General features: G+C 37.6%; 1 protein-coding gene across 1 annotated transcript in view; it reads right to left on the bottom strand.

Moving 5' to 3' along the window:
* LOC125460655 (ELKS/Rab6-interacting/CAST family member 1-like) overlaps nucleotides 1-13,125 on the bottom strand; it is a 730,867-nt gene that overhangs the window by 656,333 nt on the left and 61,409 nt on the right. Inside the window, exons 6-7 of the mRNA XM_059652379.1 lie at nucleotides 10,367-10,450; nucleotides 6,431-6,598 (exon numbers count right to left, since the gene is read on the bottom strand). Coding sequence (XP_059508362.1) covers nucleotides 6,431-6,598; nucleotides 10,367-10,450 — 252 coding nt within the window. The remainder of the gene's footprint in view (nucleotides 1-6,430; nucleotides 6,599-10,366; nucleotides 10,451-13,125) is intronic.

Raw genomic sequence — 13,125 nt, 5'->3', positions numbered from 1 at the left:
TGTCAAAACAACATCTGAGAAGGTGCCATACAAGAGGTTATTGAAGAAAAATGATAACAATGGGATTGAGTATAATATATTAGTTCAGACTGGTTAACACACAATGTGAAAATACGGAAAAATAGGACACTTTCAGGTTGGCAGATTATAACTAAAAAAGGGAACACCAAGGATCAGTGCTTAGGCTTGAGCTATTTACAATCTATATTAATGAAATAAATGAAGAGAGTGCATGTGCACCCAGGTTTGCAGTCAAATTAATTTTAGGTGATCAGGCTGTAAAGGAGGTTAAATATTGATAGAGAAAGATTGAATGAGTAGGGAAGAACATGGCCGATGGAATACAACATGGCTGAAAAATTAACAATAACAGAACATCTTTCTTTGATGTTTCCAGTTTATCAATCAGAAGAACCTTCATGTCCTTTTTACATGGATATACAGCCACCAGACGTAGCAACTAATTAGGTAACGATTGACACGTTAGCCTTCATTACAAAGGGACTGGAGCATAAAAGCATAAAATCATCCAGGAATTGCAGTACTATGTGCAGCATTAGTCTTCTTATCCAAGAATGATCATATCTGTCCTGGAGGGAACAGAAAGAAGGTTCACTATACTGCTTCCTGGGTCGACAGCATGACCTGCGAGGACAGACTGAGCCCACAGGGCCTGTATTTCATGAAATGGTGATCTAATTATAATATTTTTACTTCATTGAGAAAGTTGATGCTAAGAAAGTGCTTCCTCTAAAGGATCAAGGAACAGTTTTACAATAATGGGTTTGACATTTAGGACTGCTGTCCCAGAAAAGCAGGGATTATTATAGCATTAAATTGGGCATTCAGCCATCTTGTCTCCACAAGTTTTCCATATGCTTGGATTACCAAGTGCCACTCCCCTGCTTTCTTCCATTATCCTTGCATAATCTTCCTTTCCAGGTAACAATCCAACTCTTCCTTGGACAACATGGTTGAATCTGTTTGCACCATATTTTAAAGCAGGTGCTGTGTGTAAATGTTTTCTCTCATGTCATCATTTCATCTGCCAACTGCCATAAATCTATGCCCTTTCACTGTCAATTCTTCCACCAATGCTAACAGTTATTCCCTAGCTCCTCTCTTAAGACTCATCATTTGGAATATCTCTTTAAAACTTACTCTCAAACATCTCCAAGAAAGAGAATCCCAACTTCTCCAGCCTACCTAAGATATTGATGTTCCTCATCCCTAGGACCATTTTCCTTAACCTTTTCTGCACACTTGAATACATTCTCATCTTTACGAAGGGGTGGTGTGCACAATTGGACAGACCGTTTCAATCAAGACCCGACCATTGCTCTCTACAAATTCCGCATAACTTCATTGCTTTTATAGTTAATACTCATATTAGTAAAGCCTAAAATGGAATATGCTTTACTAATTCCACCTGCAGCACATGAACTGCTGCAGTTCAAGAAGGCAGCTCATCACCACCTTCTTAAAGCAAACTAGGGAAGCGCAATAAATGCTGGCTGGCCAGTGAAACAAAAATGCATGAATGTTCTGGATGGAGGGAAATATATTGGGGAAACAGTTCAAAGGATTTGATAATGTGTTGCTTTTGATTCATCCGCTCTGATCTTAATATCAAGACCTTACTGTTCTTTGCTGGCTATACATGGAAGGGTTCAGTTTCTCAATAACTAGTTAAAGTGTGACAAGGCTGTTACTTTAAATACGTTATTTTGTATTTGTTTTTTTTGAAGAGAGGTTGTAAAGGCAGCGGTGTAAAAGAGTCCAGGGAGAAACGGTTTAACAATGGAAGGTGTATGGCCAGTTCTCCCAGCTCAGGTTTTTTCTAGTTTTTTTTAAAGCTGTAGCAGTCACAAGATGATGTGAGGACCAGAAGTGTTGCAAGCTTCAGTAAAGGATTCCGCTGACTTTCTTTGAAATGTCTCTCTTGTTCCTCCTTGCCTATAAGAATCTGAGTTTGAATTTACCTTTTTGCCAAGAGGTGTGTTTATGGTGTTACTGAATTACAACAGTTAATTTGTTAAGTTGATGTATCGGGACGGCCACATTTTCCAATAGTTAAGTTACTCTAAATTCTGCTTTCTTTTGATTGTGTCTCAACTGAAGCATTTAAATAATTTTTGCTTTGCTTAAAGCCAAATGGTTTCATCAGTTGCATCATACCTGGAACACCCACTTCACATCTGCCTTTAAAATAAGAAAAAGGCAAGGTTCTAGGCTACGTTCTTAAAATATTTTAAGGGGATCTGGCCTGATCCATAACAGAGTCAACAACTTACAGCAAATAGTAGAAGTGAATAGCTAACTATCTTTCATGTTTTGGTGACTTCTCTAGAAAGAAATGATAGACGATGCCTCAAGAACTTTGGCCACTGTATTATTAATGGACAACCTGTCTACTTGTCCAGAAACCAGAGTGTTGTCATGCTGGAGGCTTGTTACGCACATAGAAAAATAAAATTAGCAGTCTTTCACTGCTCTGAGCACGCATCAATGGTGCCATGGGATCTCAAACATCTTCCTTCAGTGCTTGAACAAAGCAACAGTACAAATAAAACTCACAATGAAACTCACTCGAGTAAAAGCCGGAAGAAACAAAAACTGAAATTGTTCAAAAAACTCAGCAGGTCTGGCAGCATCTGTGAAGAGAAATCACAGTTAACATTTTGGACAAGCATATGGACGTACATGGAATAGTGTAGGTTAGATAGGCTTGAGATTGGTATGACAGGTCGGCACAACATCGAGGGCCGAAGGGCCTGTACTGTGCTGTAATGTTCTGTGTTCTACGTTCTATTAACATTTGGGATTCGGTGACCGGATCTCCAGTGACTTGTTTTACACTGTGCAACAACTCCTTCCATAGTTCATAGTTTACCTCAATATCCTTTTCCCATTTTGGCCCACAATGCAAACAAAGACAAAATTTAAAATGTGGCTTTTCTATTTTTAAGTTCTACACTATCATCCTTATAGTTTATAACACTTCCAAATTTTATACAATTCACATATTTTCAAATGGTGTTCACTACACCAAGGTCTAGATCATGAACATAAGTCATGATAAGCAAACTTTCCAACAGCGACCGCATGAGAATGCCACAAAAAAATCTTCCTCCAATTTGCAAAATACCTATTCTGTTTCTATTCACTCAGGTATTTTGTATTCATGTTGTTGCCATTCATTTTCTTCAATAACCTATTACTTTACTCGCAAGTCTCTGCGGAACACTATCAAATTATTTCTCAAAATCCATTTAGGCCACATAACAGAATGTTGATAAGGGTAGTGCGAATTACCTTATTAAAAAATTCCAGCAAATTAGTTGAGCACAATTTTCTTTAACAAGTCCAAGATTTGTCCAAGTGAATAATCATTTTATGCAAAATTATTATTTCTGGAAGCTTCACCAACTGAAACAATGAGCCTGTCATTGCTAGGCCAATCTTTACACCCTTTTTGGTCAAGGCTTTTAACATCTGACATTCTCCAATCCTCTAGCACCATCCAAGAATATAAGTACAACTCATAAATTATGGCCAATTTCTCTCTACTTACCATTCTCATGCTCATCAGTATCATCAGATCATCCTATTTGGTCCTAATATCCCATCAACTTTTAAGCACACAGCCTATCCAAAACCTCTTAGTTCTAAATTTTAAATCCTCCAAATGTTTGAATTACCTTGTCTTTCACCAGTACCTGATTAGCATCTTGTTCCTCAGTAAAGAGAGTGGCAAAACACTCATTTAACATCACAGTCATGTGCCTTACTTCCATACACATATTCTTTCTAATCCCATAATTGGCCCCACCCCTTCTTTTACCCCCATTTTACTATTTATATGCCCATACAAGAGTTGAGAGTTCCCTTCACTGTCCGGTGATAGCATGAAGAGAAACTTCCTTTTTGCTTTTCTACCTTCTCTGAACCTTCTTTATTCAGCTGGTTTTCAGTCATATTGTCCATGTGAAATCTAACACTTTTCTTTCTTTGTCACCTCTCCTTTTATCATCCAAGGAGTTCTGGATTTGTTTACCTTATATTCACACAAATACGAAATGTATCTTGTCAATGCCCAAACACACATTTCTCTAAAGATATTCCATTGTTCAGATAGTGTTTTGCTTGCTAATCTTTCATTTCAATTGATCTAGACCAGATCCATTCTCACCCCATTGAAGTTGAGATTCTTGCCCCACTCTGCTTTCTGCGCTACTCTTTTCACAGTCTATATTTGTATACCTAAGACCTTTCATTTTAATAATTCCATAAATCCTGCACCTCTAATTTCCTTGCAAACTCATTCATCTGTATCCAAAAATAAAACAAAGAAGCCTCGAGGGTCACTAGACACAAAATATTAATCTGCTTTCCCTCCACACTTGTTGCCAAAACTGTTCCGTTTCTCCAGCAATTTCTGTTTTTGTTCCTTGATATCTTTCCCACTGGATGGTGGCCTACTGCCTCCACTGAGCAATATAATTGCAACTTACTTCTGGCCAAATCTGTTTTGTCCTTGATCATTCCAAAACATCATCTCTCACCAGCACTTCAATGTCTAAATAATCAATATTTCCCACTCCTCCCCTTTTCCTTCTTTTTTCTTGCATTCAGGAATACTTAAAGTCCTTCTTTGATTAGGTCTCTTGTAATAGCTACATCATCATTTCATCACATAGCAAGCAGCACTTGTAATTTTAGTTAGCACAATTCAGATATTCATGTACATGTACTGTAGTCTTAATTTACAGTTTACTACTTTCTTGCAAACTCTGAACCCATAAAAGTTACTACTTCCTCAGTTCACTGCTATCAAACAGAGAGCTGTTCATAACTCTAGTGTGTACTGTATTCTAATTTTAAGGATTTTATTCCTCTTTTCTACATCTATATACTGGTGACCAGCCCCTTCAGAGTTTAGTTTCAAGAATCCACAACCATTTCAAGGAATACCCAATGAGGTCAGAATTGACACCAGGTTATAGTCCAATTGGTTTATTTGAAATCACAAGCTTTTGGAGTGCTGCGCCTTTGTCAGATGAAATGAACCCACCTGTCAAAGCAGCAGTGCTCCAAAAGTTTGTGATTTCAAATAAACCTGATGGAATATAACTTGGTGACATATGACTTCTGACTTTGAGTTCCCCAGTCCAACATCAGTATATCCATATCCTCATGAGTACATTGGTCTCAGTTCTGCAAAAGGTACAAACCAACCCCTTTAAATAGGTACTTTCTGTCCGAAAATTATCCCAGTAATCTAAGGACTTCCCTCCTGTATCATCACAGGAATACCTACAGTGCAGTTAGAGGCCGTTTGGCCCATCAAATCTAGACCACACTTCCAACGAAAAACATGGTACTCCAGATGTGGTCTCGCCAACACTCCATCGAACTGAAGTACAACTTCCTTACTCTTGTATTTAATTCCCCATGCAATAAACAAGAACGTTTATTTCGCTTTCCTAATCACTTGCTATACCCAAATTAAACATTAAGGGTCATGCACTAAGACGTCAAGATCCATTTTGATCTTGGGGTTTTGTAACCATTCACCATTTGGAAAATATGGTTCTTCCTTCTTTCATCAATATAAACGAACAATTTCACGTTGCACTCTATTTGCCAGATCTTTGTGTTAACTCATCTTTTCACCATTTCACTTGCTACCTTCATAACCTCCCTATAATCTCTTCACAATATATTTTCCTGGCCAACTTTGTGTCATCAGTAAATTTAGCCTCTATACCTCAAGTCCTTTTGTCAAAGTCACAGATACAATATATGAAATGCTGAGGCCCCAGCACTGATTTGTGATACACCACATATTTCATTTTGGCAGCCTGAAAAAGATCCATTTACATCTAGATATTTTCTAAATAAACCTGTTCAGAGATATTATTACATACTTCTGGAGCAGGTGAAACTTGAACCCAGGTATCCTGTCCCAGAGGTAGGGAAATTACCAGTGCACCACAGGAGCACTTCTATTTATTCTTATTATTGTGTTTCCTATTAACTAGCTAAACATCTATTTGTGCCACTACGTAACTCCCTAAACCATGATATTTTATTTTGTGCATTAATCTTGGACCGCAGCAAATGCCTTCTGGAAATGTAAGTACAATTCATCCACTGGTCCCACTGTATCCACAGTGCATGTTAATTCTTCAAAAATCTCCAATAAGTTGGTTGAACATGGTTGCTCTTTCATAAGACAGTGTTGACTCTATAAACACATTCAAAGTTAAGATTAAAAACAGCTTGCAGATTATTTCCTCAAGCAAACTTGCTCCATCAAAAGTGAAAAAAAACAACCCTGGATAAAGAAACCCTTCTTTCAAGCTACAGGATTTCAAGTATGAAAAATTCATTCCAAACTTCAGACTTTACTGTTGAGTAACTTTACCTCTGTCTGCAGAATGGCAGCTCTCTGTTCCTTTGCTGTAAGCGACTCTTTGAGCACTTCCACATGTTGTTGGCTATCTGAAAATTGGTTTGTCAGCATTTCAAGTTTTGTCTGCAAGGCAAGGAGGTCCGTTTCCTTTCTGGAAAGCTCCTGTTTCACTTGATCAATCTAGTGAACAGAAAGCACTGATTCAATATAAAAACTACAAGGTAAGCTGCCGACATATTTTCAAAATAATTTAACCGATTGAGAAAGATGCTAAACTATCAAACTGAAGCACAAACATAGATAAATTTTTGATCAGTTACATCCTTTGTCTTCAAAAAGGTAAATATATTTGTAACTTTTCCAAGAAATCTGGAGCTCATCTGATTTTAGGAAGAATTTGAAAAATGATCGATATTGTATTTAATTTCAAAAAGCAAAGGGTTTTGCCACTATTGGGAGAAATAAATATTACAGGTGATCAACCGCACTATTAAACTACCCTTCGGAGGGATCAAAAATGCAATACAAGGTAACAGATGACCAAATATGTACTTGTGTTAACAATGTAAAGTGTAGCAAATCCGTCAACAACCAGGAGTTGTTTCATCTTCGGTCAGCATGGTGAGAGGTCTTCTTGGCTCTCAAGTGACTCAATAATTGTCTAGGTACATATTAATAACAATCTCTTATTTAGAAACTAAGATTACATACTGTCAGGGATCTACAAAAGCTTAGACTGTCTCTTCAAGAGATCTCTCTCTCCATCATATGATGATATATCATAAGCCCGACAGCTCATGCAATTAAACCACTACTCCACAGCAGGGGCCTTAAATGATAGCTGACATCTGTAAATTCTATCAAAGCATTTCAAGATGTTTTATTTTGCACACTGGCATCTAAAATATAGAAACAGGTGACTCGCCCCAATATTCACCAATGAAAATCCTCTAAACTCTCATCAAACTCTATCAGCATACCCATCTTTTATTCTCTCTTTCACATGTTTAACTAGCTTCACCTCAAAAGAATCAGACCATCAGAAACACTTAAAAGTTGTGCATGAATCCAAATTAAAATAATTCAAAAAATTAAAACACCAAATTCCTTGTTAAGATTATGTTTGAGCATCATTCTGTAGTAATATATGAAAGGCTGTTAAGTGCACAATACTAGCCAACAGACCAGCAATCACTCTTGTAAAATCTCAGTGCAGAAAATAAACTTCCAATGGTCATGGATTAACGTTCTTGCCAAGCTGCCTAGCAATCCAAAAATCCTCACTCAGGCCGTGCAAAAAAAAATATTCAAAGGAGCCACACACAAACAAATTGCCCTTCCAATCCAAATAAAAGTAGACAAAACGTCTGTTCATATAAGCTTTATAATTTAATTGTTTCAACTTGAATAAATTGGGTCACAGAATGATAATAAAACCAAAAGAAAGAACAGTGGATCGTTTAGCACCTCAAGCCTGCTCTACCATTCATTAGGATCAGATCAGACTCTTCTCACGTTTACTTTCCTGTCCTATCTCCATAATCCTCCATTCACTTGATCAAGAGTACGCTTATCTCTACCTTAAGTATACACAATAACTTACTCCCACAGCTTTCTATTCTAACAAGTTCCCCAAAGATTCTCAACCCTAGGAGAAGAAATTCCTCCTCATCTCAGTCTTAAATTCTATTTTATTTGTATCATTTATAAAACTTACACACTTTTTTTCTGAGACTATGCTGCTTGCCCTAAACTCTCCCTGTCAAGCCCCTTAAGAATCCTATATGCATCAATGAGATCACCTCTGATTCTTCCAAATTCCAGTGAGTTGAGTCCCAACCTGTTTAACCTCTGACTGTAGAGCAACCCCTTCATACCAGGAATCATCCTAGTTAACTTTATCTGTTCTGCCCCCAATGAAATGATATCTTTCCTTAAGTAGGAGGAACAAAATGGCTCACAATACTCCAGATCTAGTCTAATAAGCAACATGTACAAGTGCAGCAAGTCATCTCTACTCTTTCTACTCCAATATCTTTGAAATAAGGGCCAACATTCTATAAGCATTTCTGATTACTGAATGCATCTGTGCTAGTTTTCGGTGTTTCAGGCACAAGCACTCCCTTAGGTGTTACTTCCCTCTGTGGTTAAATAATACTGTTCTTTCATTCTCCCTTCCAAAATAAACAAATTCACATTTTCCCAAGTTATACTCCATTTGCCAACTTTTGCCCAATGACTTAACCAATCAATATTTCTCCATAAACTGTTTGTATTCCTCTCACAACATGCCTTTCCACCTATATCAATACACACTAAAGTTTGAACACACCATCATGCAGGTCCACGCAATTTTTCAACTGAAGTGACAAATCAATCAGTATTAGCGAAGTTATTATAGATACGGTGCCATCACAAAAGTGACTAACAGTATGAAAAAACAATTCTTTCGTTCAAGTGAGCAAAGGAATTCTACTGTGGCATTAGACACTGAATTACAAAATATATTATTCCACAATTAAAAAGAAACTGCACAATAGATGTGCTCTTTGTGCACCTTTCCATTTATTAATTTGGTTTAATACAGACACTTGTTAAATGAACAAGATTTTTCTTAAAATCCCCAACCAATAAGCTCTGCACTAATAAATGAGTTTGTACAATGGTCATACAGGCCAGGTTAAAATCAGTTTCGAACTCCAGTTTACGTTGTATTATTTGTGGGTGACAGTGAGAGTAACACAAATGAGCTCTGGATTAGGGAGGAGGAGAAAGAAAATAAACTTTATCAGTCCTTATCAATATACAGAGGTCCCTTCTGAAAAGATCAGCATTATCAGCTAAGGACAAATGAAGCTCAGCTGTAATGTATCTGCAGTAAAACAGCCTACCAATGCTTATTGTAAAGCCTTGAGCACTAATGAAGTCCTACTGAGCATAATAACACAGTGGAACCCTTTTTCGAAATAGTCAGAGCACAGGAGAAAACTGGCAAGAGGAAACTCAATGTTACCATTGAAATTATTAAGTATATGTAGAAATAAATATTTTCCAGATTAGTTCAGGTTATTCATTATTACAATTATTTCTTCAAACCCTCATTTAAATTACAAAGCGTAAAACTGACATTTCAAAAGAAGTGCTTCAGTTTTTGAACAGATGTTGAACAGATTGGATTTGGGAGTCTCATACGTATAAAAGAGACTATTATAGATTCAGGACAGGTGCTATTGTGATTAAGTTGACTCAGATTTATTTTTTTCAATCATGCCTTTCATCTAGAACTCTATTATTGCAGGAAGTCCATCAAGCGCAACAACAGACAGCTAGCATCAGTGTGACGCACAAGTGTGTTCTAACTAACTACACACTAAAATATTCTCTCTCACTTCACAACATTTTATAAACTGTCCAGTCTACTAGCATATAATGCATCACTTAAACAAGTTGCATTAATGTATTAGTGTCAATGTCAGTTAAAACTATTCTCAGTCAACCTGTTCTGATGTAACACACCTCTGTGGGCAGAGGAGACTTGAACCTGGACTTTCTGGTCTAGAGGCAGAGACATTAATCTGCACCACAAGACTCTATGAGCACTTTTGAATGCTTATTACGATCACTAATTCAATTTTGGCTATCAATGCAATTAATGATCAAAGGGAAAATGCTTGATCTATTTAACATCCATAAATAACACTTTAATTTAGTGGAAGGGTGTCTTTTTGGGATGTTATTGCCACAATTTCAGTGAGGAACACAGCCAAGTGAAAGAGATTGTACATCAAGCCTGAAAGACAGACGAAGCAACATAAAATTATTTTACAAACAACAAGCTGAAAGGAGAGGAAAGGATTAGTCGAGAACCCAGCAAGCCGGAAGGAAATAAAAGCAAATTGCATTCATAATGTCAGATGCATGGCAAACATCAACTCTTACAGCAGAGACCTCGAACTGGAGAACAGTCACTTTCTTTCTTAGCTCTTCAGCCTGGAATTCTTTGGAATTTAACTCTTCTTTCAGTTGTTCTACCTGTCAGAACATTGTTACCATTATTGGTCATTAGACATTAGTTATATCCTGCATAGCCCAAAATTTTCATATTAGCTCTGTTAATGCCAAATGGATTCTGCATTGAAATATAAAATCCAAATAATTCATTTAAAAAAGTCTTAACTTAGCAAAGAAAAGCTAGCATTGCAATAAAAACAGAATGAGTAAGAATCCAAGCATCTGAGGTTTTGACCTCTCACAATCCGTACGTTGTGCTGCTTGTGACCGGCAGATGCCGAATGTGAGATGCCGAAAAGGTTCATGAAATTGAAAATCACTGTCCATCTTAATCCAAAGTAAAACATAAAAGAAAACAATTCTGAATTTGAATTTCCTTCACAGAAAATGATGCTTATGAAAGTTATTACTGTAATAAATGACAGGACTTTTACATATGTTGCATCTGAAGCTGTGACGATATGACAGTTTACTGCAAGTTCTCTGTAGTTTGTTTACCACTCAAGCACAAGTATAAACCACAACGGGCTCCAAAAGTATAAAACTTGTCAAATGACTGAGACGTTTGCACTATTTTAACAGAATTAGCATTTGCAAATTACAACCACATGAGCAATGACAAACAGATGCCTCACCCCATTATTAATGGTGTAAGCACTGATTTTTTTTATTTACCCTATTTTCTAATCAACCTGTTCAGGGATATTGTTGCATAACTGTGGAACAAGTAGGACTTGAACACGGGCCTCCCAATCCAGGCTGAGGGACACTACCAGTGTGCCATAAAAGGGCCTCTGGGATGAGCACCGAATGTGTCAAAGACCATGGGTTACAGCCTCATATTAAACTTGTGCTTCATTAACCAGTATCAGCCAGGTGAGCATAAGTCCTACAATTAGCCTCCATATGCCTGACCTCATGAGTAGAAATCAATATTCACCCCATGTTCTCTCTACTGATCACTATCCAGTGAGCTCAGGTGAAACGTATGCATAGTCAGTAATTAAAGCCAATATTACAGTTGGCTATAATTTGCTCTTGTTGTCCAGTATTATAGCCTAGGCAAGCTTACACAAGAGCAATGAATACCTGGATGTTTGAGCATTATGATCGCACAAGCTTCGCAATTATGATCATTATGACAGCCAGAAACATTTTCCTAGGGTTCAGGTAGCTATTGTGTGGGAACATAGTTTTAAAGTGAGTGGAGGTAGATACAGGGGAGACATCAAAGGTAGGTTCTTTACTCAGAGAGAGAGTGATCGGGGTGTGGAATGCATTGCCGGAGCGGGTAGTGGAGTCCACCTCATGAGGGGCACTTGAGCAGCTATTAGATAGGCATATGGATGATAGTATAAGGAGGGGCGGAGGTTAGATAGGCCTTAGGATTAGGGTAGAAGTTCGGCACAACATCATGGGCCAAAGGGCCTGTACTGTGCTGTACTGTTGTATGTTCTATGTTCTATGATCTCACAAACCGGAGTATTGCTCTGAGAGGGTGAAAAACAGGATGGATCATGTTAAGCAGACATTTAACTTTTGAAGCCATAGCCGATCTGTGCAGTGAAATGCTGATTAACCATGCTCCTTTGAGTCAGTTAATCAAATGAGTAAAACATTCAATATTTGTTTGCTCAAGTAGTTGTTAGATCCTTCACAAAATGGCTGCAAAAACAATGTTCCTTCTATTCAAGGCAACTAGTCATGACAATTTCCAAGTTCCTTCAACAGCAGCACTGCCACTTAATCAACATCCTAAAGCTCTCAAATAACAGCATTATAGAAATTCCTTCATCACATGAACCACCGGGTTTCAAAAGAATAAAACTTAGCACCACCAAGAGCTCCTAGGGATAAAATCAGATGTTATTTAGCATGACAATTTCAAACAATGGCAATGTACAAGGCTTTGAAAGGAAGCAATTTCGCAGGAGCAATGAGTCATCAAGTCATGCAGCATGGAAACAGACCCTTCAGTCCAACTAGTTCACACTGATCACTGACCATGTTCTCAAACTAAGCTAGTCCTACTTGACTCCGTTTGGCCTATATCCCTTCAAACCTTTCCTATTCATGTACTTAACCAAAAGTCTTCTGAATGCTGTAACGGTATCTGCATCCACCACTCCGCCGGTAGTTCATTCCACATACTAACCACTGTGTAAAAAAATCACCTCTCATTCCCTTTTTAAATCCCCCCTTTAGGGAAAATACCTTTGCTAAGCCCCTCGTGATTTTATAAGCCTCTACGAGGTCAACCCTCAACCTCCTGTGCTCCAGCGGAAAAAAGGCCCACCTTACCTTTCACCATGAAAATGGCTTGCAGCCTCATTCATATTGGTCTTCTGCTGATTAGTTTTTTAAAAAAGCCTCCCATCAATTTAAAAATGGCATTTGTGGCATACTTTGGAAGATTCTGTATTGCATTATGACATATGATGTTAGGAGGTTACAGGTTCAACAACATGGTGCCTATTTAATATTTGTTGACCTTAGACTAAAATTCTCATGGATATTTCATTAATCATTTTTCTTACAAAGAGATTTTAATTACACAGAAGAATATTTTCCACCTGAGTCGCAAAGATCTCACGCTGACCTGCACAATAGTTGCACACTTAACTCCACAATGAAGACACAAAATTATTGGGAAGACACTTTTCTTCTGTTTTTGAGTTTCTGAACTACCTTGTTAA

This window comes from Stegostoma tigrinum, chromosome 18, assembly GCF_030684315.1.
Source record: "Stegostoma tigrinum isolate sSteTig4 chromosome 18, sSteTig4.hap1, whole genome shotgun sequence".
NCBI classification, from domain to species: domain Eukaryota; kingdom Metazoa; phylum Chordata; class Chondrichthyes; order Orectolobiformes; family Stegostomatidae; genus Stegostoma; species Stegostoma tigrinum.
Note: the sequence above shows the minus strand (reverse complement) of the source record. Positions and strands in the feature narration are given on the sequence as shown.